Source organism: Danio aesculapii, chromosome 22 (genome assembly GCF_903798145.1).
Source record: "Danio aesculapii chromosome 22, fDanAes4.1, whole genome shotgun sequence".
NCBI classification, from domain to species: domain Eukaryota; kingdom Metazoa; phylum Chordata; class Actinopteri; order Cypriniformes; family Danionidae; genus Danio; species Danio aesculapii.
Window position 1 is genome coordinate 2,480,500 of NC_079456.1, and position 25,561 is coordinate 2,506,060.

Here is a 25,561-nt window from a genome sequence, read left to right on the forward strand (position 1 = left end):
ATTAACTCACCTTTTACTTGTTCCAAACCTGGTATAATTCTGTTCTGATGTTGAACAATAATATACAATGACTTGTAAGATTATGTCTTTGCTGTTGAAAACTTGAACAGTAAATACTGAATTAAGATCCTTTTGTTTATTTTTTTATTATTTATATTGTCAGACAGTTGAAACATTTTACAAAATGTGTTAAATCAGCTGCACAAATCGATTGGCATGCTGAAGATCCTTTGAAATTGATAGATATAAAGATTTGACATTTATCGTGATAATTATTGATATCGTCTGATATGAAATATTATTGCGATAGCTTTTTTGCCATTATCACCCAGCCCTATTAACACATCTAGTTCTTCTCTGACCACAGCACTTTCTTCACTGCAAGCCAGTTTTTTAAGCATCCAACGTACTTTTACCAAACAAAATGTATGGTTTTTAAAAGAAATTGATGTTGAGCTTCCTCCTAAAATGTCCTCATTGGACGGTACTGAGAATAATAAAGGCCGGATTGGTTTACTTGACAGAAACAAATCTTCTTTTACGCACTCTTTAAAGTAGCATTTGGTCAAATTAACAGTATTACCAATTCTGGATCACAGAGATTTGATTTACAGATTAGCTTAAACTCCTTCACAAACTGGACGTTATTTACCATGCAGCAATTGGTTTTGTTACTGGTGCGCCATTTAATACTCATCACTGCCAACTGTATTCTTTACTGAATTGGCCTTCTCTTCAATCTCGTCAACACATTGGGAAAACTCCACTATAATTACAGTCACTATTTACAAAACGTTGAAGTCTGCGCTCTAGTAGTTTTATTAATCTTTGCATACCCAAAGTTGGCACTTCATTTGGTCGCTACTCTTTTCAGTTTTCTGCTGCTGATGGTTGAAGTCATCTTCAGCAGACCTTAAAGCTCAACACTTTAATTCCACTATCATCCTTTAAAAGTTTGATCCAGTAAATCGTACAAGATCACTGCGCTTGTATTTAGTTTTTCCTTGGTTTTATATGTTATTATCTGTGTTATTGTATTGTGTCCCTGCTGCTTTGTATCTACTTCTATGTTGCCTCTTGGCGAGGTTGTCATTGTAAATGAGAACTGGATCTCAATTGACCTGCTTAAGTTTATTATTATTATTAATTGGCTTTAAAATAAAATAATTCTCTGTCAACTATTGTTAACAGATGTACAGAAAGGGTTATATCACATTCTGTACTCTACTTTGGCTACCTTCCTCCCTCAAATACATTATGATTGGCTGTGACTTTCCCTGCTGTCAGGTGAGCGGCTGCTATGGCACGTATAAATGTTTGCAGCACCAAAACTGGACATTTTCCAGTCGGGCTTACTGTGGAAGACTCAGGTGAGATGTGAGCATAAGCTGCAACATTTCTAAGTAAAGTGTAAGTCACTTGAAGTCAAGTTCTCTTCAAGTCCACCATAATAGTAACCATAGCTGTGCCATTACTCAATTTAATTTTGATTTTGGCCTCCACATTGATTATGAGAAAACAAAAATTGAGATAAAATGTCGTCATAACCTTCCCCCTACATATGACACCAGCCCACCAGTAAAATAAAAGAAGAGAAGGAAAATGCCTCCCCCTTTTCCAGAAGTTAGCATTCATTCCTCCACAAAGTAAAATCATTTTTCATTAAATTAGGTCCCCACCGATATCAAAAGTTAATCTACGCTCTTAGAGTGCCCATAGCAGCGACAAACACCAGACAATCTGCACTGCATGGAAGGTCAAAACTCATAATGGGGCTCTTTAATCTTATGCTCTTGTGGGCCTCATAAAATGAGTTTGACCTGCAGGTCTTGAGTTTGACACCCTTGACATGGACCAATGAGGCTTCTTCACTCAATGTCATGGCATTTATTGACACTTTTAATATTTTAAACTTGGGAAAAAAGCAAATAATAACCAAAAACAACCACCCAACCACAAACATATGCAGTTCTTGCATAAGTCACCTTTTGAAAATGGCGTCTGTCAGTTGCGACAGTCGCACCTTTGCTCTGTTCAAGGCAACCTAGTGAGAGTACACCCTTAAATGTGTGATGTCTATGAAGGGGCCACATCTTAAAAGCCAAAGTGTAAACATATTTGTTTTATCTTACACACAAATGCTCTTATTCATGATGATTCGACTGTATGGATAAAAACTAGACTCTTAACATGTGACTTATTATTTTTCAGATGTGAAGGTGAAGGAGGAGAGAGAAGATCTGAGTGAAGATGAGGAGAAACATCATGTCAAGAGTGAAGAAGAAACTCAATCAGAGACTGAAGATAATTTTTCAGTGGAAAGAACAGCTGAGAAAGGTTTCACCTGCCCTCAGTGTGGAAAGAGTTTCAGGCTCAAATCCTATCTCAAGCGTCACATAAAGATACACGCTGGAGAAAAACCCTTCAAGTGTTCACACTGCGACAAGAGATTCAATCGTTCAGGAAACCTGAAAACACACATGCTGATCCACACTGGAGAGAAACCTTACAAGTGTTCACAATGCAACGGGAGATTCATTCATGCTGCAACCCTGAAAACACACATGATGATCCACACAGGAGAGAAACCTCACAAGTGTTCACACTGCGACATGAGATTCAATAATAGAGGAAACCTGAGCAGACACCTGCTGCTCCACACTGGAGGGAAACCACACAAATGTGATCAGTGCAGCAAAACATTTTGGAAGGCTTTAGGGCTGAAGAACCATCTTAGAGTTCACACAAGTGAGAGGCTTTATTCATGCTCTGAGTGTGGAAAGAGTTATGCACTGAAATCAAATTTTAAAAAGCATCAGAAGATCCACACTGGTGTGAAAGAGTTTGTCTGCTCTGAGTGTGAGAAGAGTTTTATTACAGCTAGAGCCTTGAGAAGACACCAGATGATCCACACTGAAGAGAAAACGTATGTGTGTTCACACTGCAACAAGAGTTTCAGACTGGCAGGTCCCCTCAAAATGAGACACAAAGTGACTCAAACTGGAGAGAAACCACACAAATGTGATCAATGCAGCAAAACACTTTTGAGGCCTTCAGAGCTGAGACGTCTTAGTGTTCGTACAGTGAAGAAGCCGTATTCGTGCTCTGAGTGTGGGAAGAGTTTTATTACAGCTGGAGCCTTGAAATTGCACCAGATGATCCACACTGGAGAGAGACCGTACAAGTGTTCACACTGCGACAAAACATTCAGACAATCAGGACACCTGAAAACACATGAGATGATTCACACTGGAGAGAAACCATTCACATGTACTCGGTGTGGGAAGAGTTTTACACAAATATCACACCTTAATGAACACATGATGATTCACGCTGGAAAGAGACCACACAGATGTGATCAGTGCGACAAAACATTTTTGAGGCCTTCAGAGCTGAACAGACATCTTAGAGTTCATACAAACGAGAGGCCTTACTCATGCTCTGAGTGTGGAAAGAGTTTCAGATATCAGTCACATTTAAAAGATCATCAGAAGATCCACACTGGTGTGAGAGAGTTTGTGTGCTCTGAGTGTGGAAAATGTTTTGTTAAAGCTGCAGACTTGAGGCGACACCAGAGGATACACACTATAAATTTGAAGTGTTCACACTGCAATAAAACATTCAGACATTCAGGACACCTGAAAATACATGAGAGGAGCCACACTGGAAAAAGTAATCACGAATTAAAACAGCAGAATGAAATCTCTCTTTCTGAAAGCTCTACTCTGTATTCACAAACACCAGATTTCTCAGTTAAACAGCCCCTGTTATACATCATAAATAGTCCTGTTTTGGTTTTGGGGTCTCCAACAACAGGCTGATGTGAACGCATGCTCAAAGAACACTGTTATTGCCTTATAATATGCATTTATTTTTACCTAATGAGCCCAACGTTTCCAATATGATTTTGTTCAGCGATCCATTTTTAATCTGTGGTGATTAGTCTGATGACCCAGTCTGTTGTGATTGGTTGACTGCGCTCAACGCAAGACTGATAGAAAACGCCCACCATGGCTTATCAATACACTGGAGCAACTATGACATCAGTTTGTATGCCGTAAGCAGTTAGCATGTTAGCAGTTCTGGTTGCCTCGTCCCAGAGTCAGTGGGTTATTGAATGGGATTTTGGTTAAATGGCTTAAATAAGGTTGGTGGCAAACCCAAACTCAAGATACTTTCACGTTTTATTCTACGACACTAAACACATCACTCTTGACTTTTTAAATCGGTTCCGCTTCTGTAACAAGACGGTTGCTCAATGGGTCTACAGGAGATGTCGGACTCATTATACGTCATCGAGCTGAACTGGTCTGAAACGAAGCCTGCTTTTTTTCTGATTATTGCTTAGGTATTTTCATAAATAGTATTTTGATGTGTTTATCTAATTGGGGACTCATATTGTGTGTAGATAATGCCTTCACTTGTAGAGACCGTCATGACACGTTGATCGTTTATTTTAATAAAACGTTTTTATGAAGACACTGCTGACCATCGTGCAGACTGACTGTTACCTGTTATTTGTAATGCAGATGTATAAATAAGTGTGTAAAGTTTATATATTTGTTTACTGACATTTAAACGTGGTCTAAGGTGCCCTTTAATGAAAATCTGGTTTTATTAAGGCATAGTAGAATAATTAAAGAAAAGGGCATACTGTGAGCCTCAGGCACCACTGTTTCCTTGTTCTCATGTAAATTCCACAAGTATAAAAGCCCAGTGGACAACAAGCCAATCAGAAGACAAAACAAGCTGTGACAAGACTCACAGGCCATGCCCTTCACATTTACATGTATGCCTACTTTAGGTCATTCATCCGGACATGACGAGCAGCTGATGTCATCAAGACAACACGACTCATATTCAGCTTTAAGATCATAGAAAAGCACTGAGATCATTAATTTGCATGCCTCAGGCTGCGTTTGATAAGTCAAATGTTTTCTAGTGATACGACAGTGATAATTTCCCTCCCTTAGTTATTATAACTGTATATTTAACTTACTATGAATGTGGGACTTTTGTGTTACTGAGCAGTGACAGCACAAGACATGTTTCAGACTCGCCTCAGGACACAAAATACCAGATTTACAGATTACACATTTACTCATCTCCACTCTGAAGAGGTATAAGGTATGTTTAGTTACAGCTTTTGCAAATGTATCGTGTTTATTGTGAAATTTGAAGCGTGTTTCATCAAACACATGTAGATGCTGAATCATATCAAATCACTCAGCTCAACTGTAATCTGTTCATAGAGAGGCTGATACCAAGTCCTGGCTGCATTGTCTTTGACAATATAGCTTCTAAATACAACGCGATTAATCTCTATCACTCTTTTGTCAAGTTTAATTGTAATTCAGCCTTTATCCACAACAGATCTGTTGAGCTAAAGTTACTGTGATTGGTTTTATATTTGTCCGTGTTCAGCGTACATCACGCTCTGTGTGTTTCACCTCGCATGACAGAATAATGTGTGTTTTTGTCTACATTTGCGGTTGTTATCTTTCTATTTGCCGCGTTTTTGTTGATCCACCGTTGCTCCTGTCCATTTAATACAGTCGTTGCTCCTCCTCGCCGTGATGACGTCAGCACCGACGCGTTCACTCGGCGTCGAGTCTTCAGAGCTGAGGTGAGTCGTTGACGCTTTTTCTCGTGTTTACACAACAATAAAACACACTTTACAGTTTATTAAAGCGACAATCTGCGACTAGTTTCTGCATTGAGTTCACCTCTATCTGTGTGTCTGCTGACCAAAACAATACAGCAGGCAGAGAGGAGCTCTGAGAGGACAATATGAGTGAATGTGTTTGGGTTTTACTTGGTGTGTTTGAGTTTGTTCGTCTGTTTCTGAGTTCTTCTCTTGTTTGTGTCAGTAATATCGCAAAGTATCTTAAGGGAAACAACGGGAATATGCTATTGATCCAGAAAACAAATATTTTGTGGCGCTCTTTATTTTTCAACTTTTTTTTATTTCTCTGTTTCTGTGCAGACGACAATCTAATTACTTTATTGGTGTGAATGCTTTAACTATATACTGATATAAATGCAGTATTTTAATTAATTACAACAGTGATGAGCTCATCCTGCAAACGCTCTGTCTAATATGACCTGATCTGCTGCGGATCTTGAATGTTTGTTTAATGAGTGTTTATAGTCTGAGGCAGGGATGGTCAATAATGTATTTTAAAATAAAATACCAAATACCTCAGTTTTACATGTATCAAAATAAACTACAAAATACAGCAGTGACTAATATATCGAAATAAAATACTGTATTTTGAAAATCCTGCAAAATGCTTTAACAAGGGAGCATGACATTTCATTCGCAATCCTTGTATCAATAAGCCTATTGGATCAATCTATTCACTATTAAACTGATTTAGTGAAGTAAACAATAATTGACAACATCAGTGTTTCTCTGAGCAAGTTTTATTCATAAAACTTGTTTTTCTCTTTGTTTTCATTATAGATTTCATACAGAAAGTCCTGTCTTGATCTATTTAATCACTGTAATAACCATTTAATGCAGATAAATTGCCACCATCTCTTAAGTCTTATTTTTCTCAATATTTTTGCCAATTAAATCTTCAATACTCAATGTATAATCACGGTGTCTGAAAACGACTAATATTTCCAGTTTTATCCATTTCCATAAATCATGTTTTTTTTTTGCAATTGGACTCAACAAAACAATACATAAACACCATATCTTAAAAAAGTTGGGTGTTTTTGACCAGTAGACTGGAATATTATTTAATATTTTTGTCTCATACTGATTAATTAACCATGTCAAAGTTTGAATAAACTCTAAAGGGCACCTGCAGATTAGCTACTGGCATTTGAAACAGGCAATTTATTTCTGTACGCTGAAAAAAAAGTGTTGCATGCAAAACTATTGCAAACAATTTATTTGTGTTGAATTTAAACTGATTAAATTTAATAATGGTCAACTTTGTTTGTTTTAATTCAGCCCAAATAAATTGTTTACAACCACTTAATGTAAAAAAAAATTGAGTAAATCCAAGGAAGTGTAGGTATCGCCATTGTAGGACTTCTTTTATGTTGTTTGTCTTATTTTCCTGTCTGATTTTGACCTTTTCCTGAATTTACCCCTGCTATTTGTTTGTTACTTTCTTTATATGTGATGCATAATTTCCATCCATACTCCAAGCATTGATCAACGTCTTCAGTATTAATCCATTTTCTGTTTTGATCTCAAGCCTTGGCAAATAACTGAGAAAGCACCAATCAGAGGCTACATTTGTATGATATCTTCATGTAGACTACTTGCAAAGTATTTTACAGTATTTTAAAAATACAAGACACTAAAGTATTAATACAAAATATTAAGCCATTTTCATAAACCCCATAAAATACAAATGACAAAATACTATTTTAAAGTATAAAGTATAAATACTGCCCATTCTTGGTCTGAGGCTCATCAATATTCAGATCTACAAATTTAAGTTAATGTTATTGGCGTCACCTGACCTGAGCAAATCACATATTGTATCACAAGATAAAACATCATAATGTGTTTATTTCCTCAATCAGTGTAAATGAATCAGATTTCTCTGTTTCTTCTCCTGAAGCTCTGCCGCCATCAGTGAAAGACAAAGACAGAGTTTATTGAAGGACAGTGAGAAGATGAGTGATCCAGAACCCTGCAGAATTAAACAGGAAGAGACTGAAGAACTAATAGGTTTGTGTTTATTCATTACTCTTCAATAATGAGGCTGTAGAACAGTGAGGTTGTTAATCCGACATTCGTCTTCACTGCTGCATTGATCATAACTGGAGAAAACTGGACACTCACTGACCGCAGTGAAACTGACCAATCTCCAGGTCTCTCTCTGAATAAGCTTGAGTTTTCTCCGTCAGTGACTGATGAGTGGCGGTGTGTTCAGATACTGTTGTTTCATGTTGTTGATTTTTTTTTTATTTGAGTTTAATATCTTGAACTTGAGTGAAAGACGTGATTGAAACAAATTCTGGCATTGCAGCGTTTACATCGACTGTATGTAATCTCCACTCGCATGAATACTTACTCGCATTAGATGATAAAGATCTCTTAGTATGCGTTATAAAAGGTGGCCCAGTCTGTGAATAGGTTAACCAAAGAGATTCAGTACAAGCGGAGTGATTACGAGTTACAACACACAATTAAATACATATTTTGCAAGCTGGAGAATAGGAGGCAACTATTTTGATCAGATGTACAGGTTGTGCTTGTGGTTCTAGCTGGATTGAAACACACCTTTTACTAGCGCTGCACAATATATCGGTTCAGTTTAGTTTTGATTTTGGCCTCCACAATGATTATGAGAAAACAACAATTGAGATAAAATGTCGTCATAACCTTCCCCCTACGTATGACACCAGCCCACCAGTAAAATAAAAGAAGAGAAGAAGCATGCCTCTCCTTTTCCAGAAGTTTGCATTCATTCCTCCACAAAGTAAAATCATTTTTCATTAAATTAGGTCCCCACCGATATCAAAAGTGAATCTACACTCTTAGAGTGCCCATAGCAGCGACAAACACCAGAGAATCTGCACTGCATGGAAGGTCAAAACCCATAATGGGGCTCTTTAATCTAATGCTCTTGTGGGCCTCATAAAATGAGTTTGACCTGCGAGCCTTGAGTTTGACACCCTTGACATGGACCAATGAGGCTTCTTCACTCATTGTCATGGCATTTATTGATAATTTTAATATTTTAAACCTGGAAAGAGCAACTACCCAACCACAAACACATGCAGTTCTTGCATAAGTCACCTTTTGAAAATGGCGTCTGCCAGTTGTGACAGTCGCACCTTTGCTCTGTTCAAGGCAACGTAGTGAGAGTACACCCTTAAATGTGTCATGTCTATGAAGGGCCCACATCTTAAAAGCCAAAGTGCAAACAACAGCATCTTTACAATTTAAAAAGGCATCTTTACAGTTTAAAACAACATTTTTACAATTCAAAACAGCATCTTTACAGCATCAATGACATCTTTACAGATTAAAACGGCATTTTTACAGTTTAAAACAACATTTTTACAGTTTAAAAAAGTATCTTTATAGTTTAAAATGGCATTTTTACGGTTTAAAATGGCATCTTTACAATTCAAAATGGCATTTTTACAATTTAAAATGACATATTTACAGTTTAAAAGAGCATCTTTACAGTTTAAAAGAACATATTTAAAATGGCATCTTTACAGTTTAAGCAAAAAACAGAAGTGTGTGCACATCAGACAATCTCAAAGACAGGTGCTCGATCAAAAACAAACATTTGTAGAAAAAGATCCAAAGAAAATCGGCACACTGCCACTTTAGCTCTCAAAAAGTCTTTAATGTCACAAAATTAACATTGTGACATTAAAGACTTTTTGAGAGCTAAAGTGGCAGTGTGCCGGTTTTCTTTGGATATCTTTACAGTTTAAAACGGCATCTTTACAATTTAAAACAGCGTTTTTACTATTTAAAATGGTATCTTTACAATCTAAAACGACATCTTTACAGTTTAAAACGGCATCTTTACAATCTAAAACGGAATCTTTACAATCTAAAACAAAATCTTTACAATCTAAAACGGCATCTTTACAATCTAAAACGGAATCTTTACAATCTAAAACAAAATCTTTACAATCTAAAACAAAATCTTTACAATCTAAAACGGAATCTTTACAATATAAAACGGCATCTTTACAATCTAAAACGACATCTTTACAATCTAAAACGACATCTTTACAATCTAAAACGGCATCTTTACAATCTAAAACGGCATCTTTACAATCTAAAACGGAATCTTTACAATCTAAAACGGCATCTTTACAATCTAAAACGGAATCTTTACAATCTAAAACGGAATCTTTACAATCTAAAACGGAATCTTTACAATCTAAAACGGAATCTTTACAATCTAAAACGGAATCTTTACAATCTAAAGCGGAATCTTTACAATCTAAAACGGAATCTTTACAATCTAAAACGGAATCTTTACAATCTAAAACGGAATCTTTACAATCTAAAACGGCATCTTTACAATCTAAAGCAGAATCTTTACAATCTAAAACGGAATCTTTACAATCTAAAACGTAATCTTTACAATCTAAAACGACATCTTTACAGTTTAAAACGACATCTTTACAATTTAAAATGGTATCTTTGGATATCTTTTCTGCTGGAGATTCTACTCAAAAAAAAATTGGTATAGCAGATACCTTGATACCTATACCTTGAGTTTTCCAAACCGCAGTATACCTTGAAAACGGTTATTGTCCCATGCCTAGTTTTTACCTGGCCAAGTTGACATTTCTGTGTGCAGTTTACATGTTAAGTTTGTATGGGTTTTACCCGGGTTCTCCGGTTTGCTCCCACAGTCCAAAAACATGTAACATAAGTAAATTGACCAAACCAATCGACACCATAGACGAGCGATTAACCAGCAATATTTTTCTCCAAAGTTATTCACAATTTGCCTTCACAATTAACATGCAGGGGAGTTCTCGAGACCTACCTGAGCTCAAACTCCCCTGTCACCCTGCAAACGGGAGGGAGCTCGGAGCTCGAGAATCTTAAGAGCTCAAATCTCTCGAGTTGGAAAATCTGAACTTCAGCGGACGTTCGCGCTGCATTAACCAATCAGGAGCTTTCTCTTGTAGGGGCGTGCTTATGAAGTCGTGCCTGCTGTTGGTGTCCCAGGGGGAAATCCTCCTTCCAACACTGGACAACAGTTCATCAAACTGGGCTCGGCTCAGTCGAAGCACCGCTGAAAGCCTCCATCATCCAGGTTAAGTTTCTGGAGGAGTTGATGAACTCACAGAGCTGGGTGCACCTCTGAAAGGATCTAGTTTACTCAGACACGACTCCAAATAAATCAACACAGTTTTTCAGCCTTCATAAAGCACATAAACACAGCTATTCTCTCAATGAAATACCTGTTTTTAGCCATTTAGCAACGAAGCTACAGTCACCGGGAAGTCCTGCCCATCACGCGAATCCGCATCTATTGCTATGTGCATTTAGCATGAGAATGAAGCGAGTAAACTCAAAATGTTCAGGTGTCTTTTTATGTGCGAATAGCGCGGTGTGGGAATATAAATTTATATAATCTAGTTCCAAATTAGCAATAATCTATATATAACTATCTATATATAGCTTCAGTTTTTTAGGGTGTGACAGACCTTAAAATGTCTTGGTTTCCTGAGCCCTGACTGTCTCCAAAGTAATGCAAATGGTTGGTTTCACAGCACAGCTGTGTCTATTGTCTAACAAATGGTCAAGCCGGTCAACTGGTCGGACGGGTTCTGTCTCCAGAATGTCATTTGCACACTGTTTTCATACTAAAATGTATCGTGAATGGATACTTATATGCTGACGAGATGAGGGCTAAAGGCACTTTACCCTGCCGACAACAACACTTTATTTGCATGCTTTGTTTAGACTGTCCCCACCTACATGTATCAATGTCTGTAAAACTGAGGGTGCTTTCACACCTAGACTTTTGTTTCGGAACCTGTCTCGTTTGCCCAGTTAGCGTGGTTCGTTTGGTATATGTGAATCCAGCAATCGTGCTCGGATTCGCACCAAAACAATCGCTCCGAGATTGCTTGAATGAGGTGGTCTCGGCTCAATTGAAACAAACTCTGGAGCTGATCGATTGTAGTGGGAAAGCAATACGATCCGAGCCCGGTTATATCACAGTGTTTTATAGATATGTAATACGCATATGACTATATGAAGACAGAATTATGAATAGGGCGGGAGGTCATTCCAGACATTCCAAGTCTGCCGGAAATTTTGTGAGTCTCCCGCAAATGCACAGAGACTCCCGGATGCCCGCAAACGAGTGATAATCTTCCGGAAATCGTGCGTCTCCCTCCCGGTCCTCAAATACGTCGCTCACCCGTCTCACCCCTCCCCACCACATCCCTCCTCGCTCTTCAGACACTTCGCATGCACCTTGTCACACACTACGAAACCACTACCCTCCCTGACAGCTGAGCGGGACTCTGCAAAATAAACCCTGAAACTCTGACCAGTGTGAGGAGAGTTTACTGACACGTGACTTGTTTTAGCTCTTTTGGTCCGTTTAGAAACTTTGCCGTGTGAAAGCGAAGCGCACCAAGAGCAAAGAGCAACAATCTAACAATAGTAATTCCTGATTTGGAACAACTGAATTGATTCACAGGTGTGAAAGCACCCTGAGTGTCTGCTGTACCAGTTGAGAGTTCTTCCGATGACACCACAGCGACGCTGAGTTCTTCTTATTAAAGGATTCTGCTTTGAAGATACCCGAAAATTCCCCCCGTTTTTCATCTCGTCTTAGAATTTCACAACAGTTTTGGTGCCGTGAGCTAGACTAGAGAAATTTACAACAGCGGTTTATCTGCGCGTGCCGCGTCTGGTGTGAGCATTCACACACATTAGGATAAACTACTATTGCAGCTTATGAAAATACTGGTATTGCTATTAAGATGACATATATGCAAATAATAAGTTATATGTCAATAACTACCTACCTACCCTGTTAAGCCTACTCCTGGATAAGCTAGGAATTATTTTTGCACTACGAGACTCTTAAAATGTGACTTATTAATTTTCAGATGTAAAGGAGGAGAGTGAAGAACTGAGTGAAGATGAGGAGAAACATCAAGTCAAGAGTGAAAAAGAAACTCAATCAGACACTGAAGATAGTTTTTCAGTGGAAAAAACAGCTGTAAATTGTTTCACCTGCACTCAGTGTGGAAAGAGTTTCAGCAGCAAATCCTATCTCAAGCATCACATGATGATCCACACTGGAGAGAAACCCTTCAAGTGTTCACACTGCGACAAGAGATTCAGTTGTTTAGGAGGCCTTAATGAACACATGCTGATCCACACTGGAGAGAAAAATCGCAGATGTGATCACTGCAGCAAAACATTTTTGAGGGCTTCAGAGCTGAAGATCCATCTTAGAGTTCATGCAAACGAGAGGCCTTACTCATGCTCTGAGTGTGAAAAGAGTTTTACACAGAAGTCACATTTAAAAGAGCATCAGAAGATCCACAGTGGTGTGAGAGAGTTTGTGTGCTTTGACTGTGGGAAGAGTTTTAAAAGAGCTGAACACTTAAGACGGCACCAGATGATTCACACTGAAGAGAAAACTTATGAGTGTTCACACTGCAACTACACATTCAGACTGGCCGGTACCCTTAAACATCACAAAATGACTCACAGTGGAGAGAACCCGTACGCATGTACTCAGTGTGGGAAGAGTTTCACACAAGTATCAAACATTAATGGACACCTGCTGCTCTACACTGGAAACAAACCACACAAATGTGATCACTGCAGCAAAACGTTTTTTAGGCCTTCAGATCTGAAGATCCACCTGAGAGTTCATACAAAGGAGAAGCCTTATTTATGTTCAGAGTGTGGGAAGACTTTTATTACAAATAGAGAGTTGATAAAACACCAGATGATTCACACTGGAGAGAAACCGTACAAGTGTTCACACTGCAACAAAGCATTCGGACGTTCAGGAACCTTAAAAATACATGAGAGGATTCACACTGGAGAAAAACCGTACGAGTGTTCACACTGCAACAAGAGATTCAGACGTTCAGGAAACCTGAAAGCACATGAGATGATCCACACTAGAGAGAAACCACACAAATGTGATCAATGCGACCAAGCGTTTTGTAGGGCTTCACACCTGGAGAGCCATCTTAGAGTTCATACAAACGAGAAGCCATATTTATGTTCTGAGTGTGGAAAGAGTTTTAAACAGAAATCACATTTAAAAGAGCATCAGAAGATCCACACTGGTGTGAGAGAGTTTGTGTGCTCTGAGTGTGAGAAGACTTTTATTAAAGCTGGAGACTTGAGACGACACCAGATGATTCACACTGGAGAGAAACCATTCACATGTACTCAGTGTGGGAAGTGTTTCGCACGATTAGCACACCTTAATAAACATATGCTGAGTCACACTGCAGAGAAAAATCACGAAATAAAGAAGCAGAATGTAATCTCCCTTCCTGGAAACTCTACTCTGTATTCACAAACACCAGATTTCTCAGTTAAACAGCCCCTGTTATTCATTATAAATAGTCCTATTTTGGTTTTGGGGTCTCCGACAACAGGCTGATGTGAATACAAGCTCAAAGAACACTGTTATTGTCTTATAATATGCATTTATTTTTACCTAATGACCCCATTAACTTCGATATAATTTGTTCAGCGATTCATATATTCCAAACCCTTCCTTTGCGTGATGCTAATCTGCGGTGATTGGTCCGATAACCCAGTCTGTTGTGATTGGTTGACTGCGCTCAATGCAAGACTGATAGAAAACGCCCACCACAGCTTATCAATATACTGGAGCAACTATGACGTCAGTTAGCATGCCGTAAGCAGTTAGCATGTTAGCAGTTCTGGTTCCCTCGTCCCAGAGTCAGTGGGTTTTTGAATGGGATTTTGGTTAAATGGCTTAAATAAGGTTGGTGGCAAACACAAACTCAAGATACTTTCACGTTTTATTCTACGACACTAAACACATCACTCTTGACTTTTTAAATCGGTTCCGCTTCTGTAAAAAGACGGTTGCTCAATGGGTCTACAGGTGATGTCGGACTCATTATACGTCATCGAGCTGAACTGGTCTGGAATGAAGCCTGCTTTTACAGCTTGTGTTGGGCGTCTGGATTTGTCTGTTTTTTGGTTAAGTGTTTTCGTAAGTAGTGTTTTATAGTTTGTAGTGTTTATCTAATTGGGGATTCATATTGTGTGTAGAGGGTGACGCGGAGGCGCAGTAGGTAGTGCTGTTGCCTCACACCAAGAAGGTCGCTGGTTCAAGCCTTGGCTGGGTCAGTTGGCATTTCTGTGTGTTTGCATGTTCTCCCCGAGTTGGTGTTGGTTTCCTCCGGGTGCTCCGGTTTCCTCCACAAGTCCAAAAACATGCAGTAGAGGTGAATTGGCTTGGCTAAAATTGTCCGTAGTGTATGTGTGTGAGAGTGTATGACATACCTGCCAACACTCCTGTTTTTCCCGGGAGTCTCCCGTATTTCAGACCCACCTCCCGGTTTGTCATTTTTCCCGGACAACTCCCAGAATTTCAACTCCTTCCCCTGCTCCTCAGGTGTTTGGTACAATCTGTAAAGCCTCCTTTCCACTGCTCATGACAAGCAACAGGCTGGAAGTCATTCTTTTCTAATTGAGAGTAGTCCGGGAGCTGCGTGGAGTTCTGATCATCTCCGTATGCGGAAAATTCGGATCCGAATTCAGCTGCGGATCTGTTGAAATATTTGAACTCCTGCGACCCGACCATAAGCAGGTCCGTGCACGCGAGATGAGAAATACTTGTATTTTTGGTTATTTTTTAATTAGAAAAAGTCTGTATTAACAAAAAAACACTTCTGTTTATAAATGTATGTAAGAAAGTACTAAAAATAGTAATATCTTGGTCCTAACCTTCGACCACCGCCTGTTCCACAATGCACCGACCAACCCCGCCCCCCTTACGACTCCCCCTGTAGGATGGTCCCACGTCTCTCCTTCGGCCTTAGCCCAACTAGGTTCCATGGGAAAAAACCCGGGCACCAGGCGCTTGCATACCGGGCAAGGTGGTTTGCCATCTTCAAGTCCTTACCCCGCTGCCCCTCCACATCGAGAGAAGTCAGCTGAGGGTGGCTCGGGCATCTGTTTTGGATGCCTCCAGGATGCCTACCTAGGGAGGTGTCCCTCCCTCTACCTTTTTGGTTTTTCCAGCCCCTGTAAAGTCTCAGAATTGTAATGGACACAGATACCCCCCACCCCCCCCCCCCCCTCCACACACACACACACTTTTCAGTTTTACTAGCCTCTGTAAAGTATTAGACACAGATACATCCTCCTCCTTGACCAAAACCCCCTACCCCCGGTCTCTCGGACTTTCAGAGACAAATATTGGCAGGTATGGTGTATACTTGTTTCCCAGTAATGGGTTGCAGATGGAAGGGCATCCGCTGCATGAAACATATGCTGGATAAGTTGGTGGTTCATTCCACTGTGGCGACTCCAGATTAATAAAGGGACTAAGCCGAGAAGAAAATGAATGAATGAATTGTGTGTAGATAATGCCTTCACTTATAACGACCATAACGGCAGGTTCATTTGTTGATTATTTATTTTAATAAAATGATTTAATGAAGATACTGCTGACCATAGTGCAGTCTGACTCTTGCCTGTTCTTCATAATACAGATGTGTGTAAAGTTTATATGACTGTTTACTGACATTTTAACATGATCGTTTTACATTAACATAATTCGAATGATATTTTCATCATTTTCTTGATCGAATAATAAATAATTGTATTGTTACATTTTATTAAAAACAGTTTAGTTTCTTCTGGAACAGGTCATTTTTGTTAAATTTCTGTCAGCCATCTTGTGTAGGCCTATGTTTGTTTTTTAATTTGAGTTCATTTTACGTTGTAAGTGCCTAATTAAAAATTTTACCTCCAATTATGGTGTTTTTTTTACATACATTAGCGATTGTGAAAAATGCTTTAAACAGTGTTTTTGTTTGCTGCGATCTTTTTTGTTTTAAATAAACTTTTATTTTAAATAATGTACACTATAAATCAGGAAGTAATATGTAGGAGACTGGAATACAAGTACATACAATTACAAAGTGATAAGAACAATAAGTAATAGAAAGAAAAAAAATAACAAAATTAAATAAGGAAAAACTCAGAAAGCATTAAAGACTACCTTACTGGAAGCATAATATTTTAATAGGTTTCTAGAATAGAAACCTATTAATTATTAAAATAGAATTTTTTGTTATTAGATATGTGTATAGCTTTAAGCAAGGAATACATTTCAATTAAAAATGGGCAAATGAGGGAGAGGATTTAAGAAATGTTTGTTTGTGCATAAAGAATTTCGCATATAATAAAAAAAGTTATATAAATATACAGTTGAAGTCAGAATTATTAGCCCCCTTTGATTTTTTTTTTTTCTTTTTTAATTATTTACTTTTTTTATATATATGTCCGAAATGATGTTTAACAGAGCATGGAAATTTTCACAGTATGTCTGATAATATTTTTTCTTCTGGAGAAAGTCTTATTTGTTTTATTCCGGCTAGAATAAAAGCAGTTTTAAATTTTTTAAACACCATTTTAAGGTCAATATTATTAGCACCTTTAAGCTATATTTTTTTTCAATAGTCTACAGAACAAACCATCATTATACAATAACTTGCCTAATTACCCTAACCTGCCTAGTTAACCTAATTAAGCCTTTAAATGTCACTTTAAGCTGTATAGAAGTGTCTTGAAGAATATCTAGTCTAACATTATTTACTGTCATCATGACAAAGAGAAAATAAATCAGTTATTAGAGATGAGTTATTAAAACTATTATGATTAGAAATGTGTTTAAAAAAAAATCTCTCCGTTAAACAGAAATTGGGGAAAAAATAAACAGGGGGGCTAATAATTCTTTGACTGAGTATATATATATATATATATATATTCATTTTTATTATTGGGACTAGAATAATAACAAATAATATCTTTCAATTTAAAGATTTGTTTTGTTTATTGTGATAATAATTGTGAAAAATAATTATATAGATCTGACCAAAACTTTTGTGAGATTTTACGTGTAAAAAAACATGTGTCAAATTTTCCTGACAGAAAGAACAAGTAAGTGCAAAATCAGTAAATTTTTTTAGATAAATGCATTGACAGGGTGTATTTTTGTAGATTTTTTAAATGAATTTCCTTTGCTTTGTTTGGTGTTTTTTTTTTACAATTTTTTTTTTTTTTTTTTTTGGACTATCTTCTATCAGTCCCGCCTCGCATTGATGACGTCAGCATTGACGCGTTCATTCAGCGTCGAGTCTTCAGAGCTGAGGTGAGTCGTTGACGCTTTTTCTCGTGTGTACACAACAATAAAACACACTTTACAGTTTATTAAAGCGACAATCTGCGACTAGTTTCTGCATTGAGTTCACCTCTATCTGTGTGTCTGCTGACCAAAACAATACAGCAGGCAGAGAGGAGCTCTTGAGAGGAAGATATGAGCGCAGTGTTTGGGTTTTTCTGCGTCAGTGTGTGAGTTTATCAGCGATAATAATATCGCAAAGTATCTAAAGGGAAACTGTGAATATACTGCTGCAGATAAGCGAATTTAAACCAGTAAACAACGTTAAATAGTTTTGGCGCTATTTATTTTCCAACCGTTTTTCTGATTTCAGTTTCTGTACAGACGCGCGACTGCTGACAATCTGATTACTTTATTGGTGTGAATACTTGATAAAACTATATACTGATATAAATGCAGTTTTTTATTAATTATAATACTGATGAGCTGACCCTGACTGTTTGTTTAATGAGTGTTTATAGTCTGAGGCTCACCAATATTCAGCTCTACAAATTTAAGTTAATGTTATTGTTGTCACCTGACTTTAGAAAATCACATGATCACATATTGTATCACAAGATAAAACATCATGATGTGTTTATTTCCTCAATCAGTGTAAATAATTCAGATTTCTCTTGTTTATTCTCCCGAAGCTCTGCCGCCATCAGTGAAAGACAAAGACAGAGTTTATTGAAGGACAGTGAGAAGATGAGTGATCCAGAACCCTGCAGAATTAAACAGGAAGAGACTGAAGAACTAATAGGTTTGTGTTTATTCATTACTCTTCAATAATGAGGCTGTAGAACAGTGTAGTTGTTTATCCGACATTCGTCTTCACTGCTACATTGAGCATCACTGGTGAAAACTGGACACTCACTGACCGCAGTGAAACTGACCAATCTCCAGGGGCCACTGTACACAAAAACTTTGGTGTACACCAGGTTTCACGCTCACATTTGGATCACGTTGGTCTGTGCCAACTTCATGTCCAGCGTACGTGTATTTCTTGTGTGTGTTTGTTTTATTTCCATTGGCGGCTCCTAGAAGCAAATGTGTTAAATTGCACACTACAAAGTATTGCACCAACACATGTGATAAACATTGCTATTCATTTATAAGTGATAAAATGGGTTAATTGACACCATTTTTCTTACCAATTATGTGATTTAGAACATATATAAGCATTTGCAAATGTATACAACCCTTAATCTATGGCAATGGCAGTGTTGGCCAGTTGTAGAGCGGGCGATTGGGCAGCTGAAATGCCGGTGGCGCTCCCTGGATAAGAACTGATAAGAGCAGATGGGTCGGTACAGGTCACCTTTATCAGTCTGGCGTTTTGACCGCCAAGGGTACCCTTTTGGTGGGCCTGGTGTACAACAGAGAGTTTCACTAGATGTCATTCTCCGTCCAATAAATGTCTACAGTAAAGCTGAACAGGTCGTTGTTACGGCCCAAAACTCAACACTGGCTCAAACAACAATAACCAAGGTTTGAGCCGAACATATGAAAGACACAGATGACTGAATTAATAAATTGATGTTCCGTCAACACTCTTTAATTCACAGAAATAATAAGCAAAACATTAACAAAACAAAAATCAAGTAGACAGGTAGGGCAGCTAAGGAAACAGGTCTCTGACTATACTGTTTTTAAATGGACAGATCTTACCTACAACTCCTGTAAAAGGAATAAAAACAGGTGAGTCTTCCGGGCCACTGCTTACCTTCACTAAACTAAATAAATACCAAAACGTGACTATGAAAAATAATCCACTACCTGCTATAAAAACAAAGTATCAAAATAAACAAACGAGTTAACAAAATGTTAACAAATACATAATTCTAAAGAGAGCGGCGTGTAGATGCATCGCCTGGCATGCGGAGCACCGCCAGCCAGACCGCCTGAGCGCAAGCCACCACCGAACTGCGGGAGAGCAAGAGTCAGAGAGAGAGACTGAACCGCCATTGCTGTCAGCCTTATATAGTGGGAATCCCCGTGACGTCACGGGCGTCATCCAATCCTAGACAAGCCGGGTAGGAAACTCCTCCTATAACTCAAGCGCAACGAGCACAAATCCACAATAAATAAATATAAATTAAATACAACACAGACCCACGTAACAGTCGTTCACATATCATATGAGAAGCACTTCTCACAAAACAGATGTATACGCATAAATACCTGTGTATAAATGTTCATTAATAAACTTTCTATAAACATGAGTTGAATATAACTGCAGATCAATGACAGTACGAAATAGCCTATTGCAATTATATGAAATAAATGAACATATATAAACACATACAGACCCTTACAGTCTACGATATGTTACCAACTACTGAAAAACTATACACAGCAGACATTTTTGTATAACATGTTTTTATTGAGTTTTTCTTAATATTTTATAGTAATTCAAACCCCCATACCCAGAACTTACCCCAGACAGGTTTAGGAAAGGAAAAAAAAAAAATAATAATCCTTATTAAAAAATATAATAAAAAATAATATTAAAGTTAATAAAATATAAATAAATAAATAAATAATAATAAAATAAAATTCTAATCAAGCATCAATTCACATTCCACAACTTCAGAGTTCCAAAGCTTCTTCAATATCTCCATTTTTTACAGTCCAAAAACACCTCCAAGATATCACAAAATTCAGAGGATTTTTTCCTTATTATATATGTGAGCTTTTCAAGAGCCAAGCATGTTATAAGGTTTCTCAACCAAAGTCCAATGAGGGGGCGATTAACATTCTTCCAACATAAAGGAATACAACGCCTTGCTTGTATTAAACATAAATCAATCAATTTTCTTTCTTTAGTAGACAAAGCACAACTGTCTTCATACATATTCAATACACATAAACCAGGACATAAAGAAATTGGAATGGAAATAAATTGTGAAATATATTCACAGCAGACATTTAGTCCTTATTTAGGTTCAAAAACAACACAAAATATAGCCCACAGTCAGTGCAAACCTCTGTGCCTGTAATCTTCAGCAGCACATGTAGCCTCTGTTAGAGAGTAATTCTGTCATTCCCAGTTCATATTAGTCCAAAAGGCGATGATAAACATGGCAGTTTGTTCGTGATTCAGCTTGCTGAAACAATATGCTTCTGTGTGTTTTCGGGATTCTCCTTTATTCGCTCTTCACTCTCGCGTTTGTCCTTTTCTTTCTGAATGGATCAGATGTCGGAGACACTTCTATAATCACGCGCACGTTATTATCATCAGCCCAAGAAGTTCGTTACATTAATGATCGCGAGCTCCCGGAAGAAAGCGAAAACCGCTCACACTTTTAGACAGCCTCGTAAATCAACAACAGGAGACGGCAGATTTTGTTATTCTTGGCCTAGTGTCTGTATATCATGACACTAGTTTGTTTGAACTTGGGTCATCCATTGCTCATTTAATAAATGTGTATAGTTTTACAGTGTAATGTCTCGGCTGTGTATAAATACATGGAGGTTCCTTTGTTTTCATTCTGGCTTGCTCCACACGAGCTCGTGATGTATCTGTAACCAATCAGCGTTCAGCTCCACTTGTAGCTCCACCTTTTGTACCCTTTTGAAAGGGTGCCAAAAAAGTGGTACGGTTCGGTACGCCTTTTGACAGTGGAAATGGCCATAAAAGCATACCGAACCGTACCGCACCACTCAGTGTAAATAGGACATAATACATCTGTGTCTCCCACAGACACGGATACTACTCCAGACAGTAAAGTGTCGCCCACAATTGAGGCAACTCTCTCCTCAAAGGGTGCTAGTTCAGCATCCGCTGTTCCAAAGTATTCAACAATTTAAGTTGAAATGTCATATTGTGTTTTTTAAAATATAACAAAGGATTTAAATGGTTGTATATTGAAATTTGACGTTGGAAAAGGTGTAAGATCCCTGTAGACTCTTAAAGTGTGACTTATTACTTTTCAGATGTGATTGTGAAGGAGGAGAGTGAGGAACTGAGTGAAGATGAGGAGAAATATCATGTCAAGAGTGAAGAAGAAACTCGATCAGAGACTGAAGATAGTTTTTCAGTGGAAAGAACAGCCGTGAAACGTTTCACCTGCATTGAGTGTGGAAAGAGTTACAGCCGCAAATCCAGTCTCAAGATTCACATAAGGATTCACACTGGAGAGAGACCTTACCAGTGTTCACACTGCGACAAGAGATTCAGTAGTTCAGAAAACCTGAATTCACACGAGAGGACACACTCAAGAGAGAAACCTTACGAGTGTTCACACTGCGACAGTAGATTCAATCGTTCAGAAAACCTGAAAACACACATGCTGATCCACACAGGAGAGAAAACACACGGATGTGATCAGTGCAGCAAAACATTTTTGAGGGCTTCAGAGCTGAAGATCCATCTTAGAGCTCACGCAAACGAGAGGCCTCATATATGTTCTGAGTGTGGGAAGAGTTTTACACAGAAATCACATTTAAAAGACCATCAGAAGATCCACAGTGGTGTGAGAGAGTTTGTCTGCTCTGAGTGTGAGAAGACATTCAGAAGAGCTGAACACTTAAAACGACACCAGAGGATTCACACTGAAGAGAAAACTTATGAGTGTTCACACTGCGATGAGAGATTCAGACTGGCTGGTACCCTTAAACATCACAAAATGATCCACACTGGAGAGAAACCACACAAATGTGATCAGTGCGGTAAAACATTTTTGAAGCCTTCAGAGCTGAAGAACCATCTCAGAGTTCATACAAACGAGAAGCCTTACTCATGCGCTGAGTGTGGGAAGAGTTTTATTACAAATAAACACTTGAAAAAACACCAGAAGATCCACACTGGAGAGAAACCATACGAGTGTTCATATTGCAACAAAACATTCAGACGTTCAGGACACCTGAAAATACATGAGATGATTCACACTGGAGAGAAACCGTATGAGTGTTCACACTGCGACAAAACATTCAGACGTTCAGAAGACCTGAAATCACACATGATGCTCCTCACTGGAGAGAAACCACACAAATGTGATCAGTGCAGCAAAACATTTTTGAGGGCTTCAGAGCTGAAGAGACATCTCAGAGTTCATACAAACGAGAAGCCTTATTTATGCTCTGAGTGCGGAAAGAGTTTCAGACAGAAGTCACATTTAAAAGAGCATCAGAAGGTCCACACTGCTGTGAGAGAGTTTGTGTGCTTGGACTGTGAGAAGGGTTTTAAGAAAGCTACCGACTTGAGACGACACCAGATGATTCACACTGGAGAGAAACTGTACATATGCACTCAGTGTGGGGAGAGTTTCGCACAATTATCAAACCTTAATAAACATGTAGAGATCCACACTGGAGAGAATATCACTAATTAAACAAGCAGAATGAAATTTCCAGACAACTCTACTTTGTACAAACACCAGATTTCACAGTTAAACAGCCCCTGTTATACATTATAAAAGGTCCTATTTTGATTTCGGGGTCTCCAACAACAGGCTGATGTGAACGCAAGCTCAAAGAACACTGTTATTGTCTTATATTATACATTTATTTTTACCTAATGATCCCAACAAATCCGATATAACTTGTTCAGTGATCCATTTTTTTCCAAACCCTTCCTTTGTGTGACAATAATCTTTGGTGATTAGTCTGATGACCCAGTCTGTTGTGATTGGTTGACTGCGCTCAACGCAAGACTGATAGGAAACGCCCACGACGGCTTATCAATATACTGGAGCAACTATGACGTCAGTTTGTATGCCGTAAGCAGTTAGCATGTTAGCAGTTCTGGTTCAATCGTCCCAGAGTCAGTGGGTTATTGAATGGGATTTTGGTTAAATGGCTTAAATAAGGTTGGTGGCAAACACAAACTCAAGATACTTTCACGTTTTATTCTAAGACACTAAACACATCACTCTTGACTTTTTAAATCGGTTCCGCTTCTGTAAAAAGACGGTTGCTCAATGGGTCTACAGGCGATGTCGGACTCATTATACGTCATCGAGCTGAACTGGTCTGGAATGAAGCCCGCTTTTACAGCTTGTGTTGGGCGTTTGGATTTGTCTGTTTTTTGGTTAAGTGTTTTCGTAAGTAGTGTTTTATAGTTTGTAGTGTTTATCTATTTATTCATATTGTGTGTAAATAATGCCTTCACTTGTAGAGACCGTCATGACAGATTCATTTGTTGATCATTAATTTTAATAAAACAGTTTCATGGAGATACTGCTAACCATAGTGCAGTCTGACTATTCGCTGCTCTTCTTAATACACATGTGTGAATAAGTGTGTAAAGTGTATTGAATTGTTTACTGACATTTAAACGTAATCGTTTCTCATTAACATTAATTATATTTTCATCTTTTTTTATAGATGATATGTTTTTATTTTTTATTTGGTGTTTTTTTATTATTGTATTATTAAGTTTTATTAAAAACAAATTTAAGTTTCTTCAGAATCATTTTAGTTAAATATCTGTCAGCCGTCTAGTATGTCAATTACGTTTGCTTTTAAATTTGAGTTAATTTTAACATTTTAAGTGCCTAAATTAAAGTTTTACCTCAAATGATTGAGGAAGGTGTTTTTTACATACATTAGCGATTGTGAAAACTGCTTTCAGCCTTTTATGGGGCATCTGCAGACTTGGATCTAGGCAGTTTTACACCCCTGTTGTTCCTGATGTGTCCAGTAGGGGGGATGGTGAGATGTTGGGTGCCAAGGAAGGGCCAAAACTCAGAGGGGACTTGCTTTTGATTAAAATTGGTTGGAGTTAGGTTTCTTTTGTGTTTATTGATGTTTGATTTAGTTTGAAATATAATTCCATTTCAATATAATACAGTTGTTACATTTTTTGTTTTTAAACTCCGTAAATAAATGGTTATTAATATGACCCAGTTTATTGTTACGTGAAATTGTTCTGAATATGCAATGTATAATGTTTTTTTATATGTACAAAGTAGAACCAGACTCAGTGGCTCATACAGGGTCATTGCAAGCAGTTCACAATGGTGTGGGCTGACTGTGGGGCACGTGTGGGCCCCCTTTGGCACAGCCCAAAAGTGTGGGCTGACTGTGGGCTAACCCGCTCTGATTAGTGCTGGATAGCCCACACTTTTGGGCTGTCCCAAAGGGGGCCCACACGTGCCCCACATTTCATGCCAGTATCTGGACCCACATTAACGCTGCCCTTTATGGGCCCACAGTAGCTTGCTAGAGGGGATAAATGATACATGGCCAAATAATACAGTAGAAGTCAAGCTTTCAGATTACTAAGTGTCTTATACATAAATATACTTTTAATATTTTTTGTTTAGTATATAAGCTAATCAGAAAATGAGTTTACACATATAAACAGTTAATACACTCACCTTACTATTTCAGATGTACAAAAGCCCAATTGCACATTAATATGGATTCATTAAATTCTATACATTAAAAACACACATGGTTGGATAGTGTAGTGATTAATTGTAGCCTAGTTATACGTTTTCATATAGAGATATGCATTTTGTTGTATTGTTTATATATAAAGTTGCATTCTGATAACTAAAGAAAATGTCAGTGGTGTTTGCCGTGGTAAATCTATGGGGTAAAATGTATTACCGTACTGCCCGAAAGCAATGGAGTGCTAAGAAATGGCCAAATATGTGTTCATGCTGTTGCTAGGGTATTTGAAATGGTTGCTAGGCTGTGGCAATGCAGTTTAAGAGGTGACAACAAAG

General features: G+C 38.1%; 3 protein-coding genes and 1 pseudogene across 3 annotated transcripts; all 4 read left to right on the plus strand.

Annotated features, from left to right (window-relative positions):
- Positions 1-25,561, plus strand: part of LOC130215687 (gastrula zinc finger protein XlCGF7.1-like) — a 359,478-nt pseudogene that overhangs the window by 168,723 nt on the left and 165,194 nt on the right.
- LOC130216550 (gastrula zinc finger protein XlCGF57.1-like) lies at positions 1,314-4,506 on the plus strand. Its single transcript, XM_056448444.1, has 2 exons — positions 1,314-1,377; positions 2,212-4,506. Exons 1-2 carry the CDS (start codon positions 1,314-1,316, stop codon positions 3,819-3,821), a joined length of 1,674 nt encoding a protein of 557 aa, XP_056304419.1. The 3' UTR covers positions 3,822-4,506.
- On the plus strand, positions 10,658-16,472 carry LOC130216552 (zinc finger protein OZF-like). The gene is made up of 2 exons (XM_056448446.1): positions 10,658-10,775; positions 12,592-16,472. Exons 1-2 carry the CDS (start codon positions 10,658-10,660, stop codon positions 14,115-14,117), a joined length of 1,644 nt encoding a protein of 547 aa, XP_056304421.1. The 3' UTR covers positions 14,118-16,472.
- Positions 18,540-24,059, plus strand: znf1167 (zinc finger protein 1167). Its single transcript, XM_056447520.1, has 2 exons — positions 18,540-18,645; positions 21,822-24,059. The coding sequence occupies exons 1-2, from the start codon at positions 18,591-18,593 to the stop codon at positions 23,216-23,218; spliced, it is 1,452 nt and encodes a 483-aa protein (XP_056303495.1). The 5' UTR covers positions 18,540-18,590; the 3' UTR covers positions 23,219-24,059.

Excerpts from the sequence above, each read along its gene's own strand:
- znf1167 (XM_056447520.1), top strand. The coding sequence starts at position 18,591 with ATGAGTGATCCAGAACCCTGCAGAATTAAACAGGAAGAGACTGAAGAA. Across the intron at positions 18,646-21,821 it reads AGAGACTGAAGAACTAATAG|ATGTGATTGTGAAGGAGGAG; the intron begins GTTTGTGTTTAT and ends ATTACTTTTCAG.
- LOC130216552 (XM_056448446.1), top strand. The coding sequence starts at position 10,658 with ATGAAGTCGTGCCTGCTGTTGGTGTCCCAGGGGGAAATCCTCCTTCCA. Across the intron at positions 10,776-12,591 it reads TGAAAGCCTCCATCATCCAG|ATGTAAAGGAGGAGAGTGAA; the intron begins GTTAAGTTTCTG and ends ATTAATTTTCAG.
- LOC130216550 (XM_056448444.1), top strand. The coding sequence starts at position 1,314 with ATGTTTGCAGCACCAAAACTGGACATTTTCCAGTCGGGCTTACTGTGG. Across the intron at positions 1,378-2,211 it reads GTGGAAGACTCAGGTGAGAT|ATGTGAAGGTGAAGGAGGAG; the intron begins GTGAGCATAAGC and ends ATTATTTTTCAG.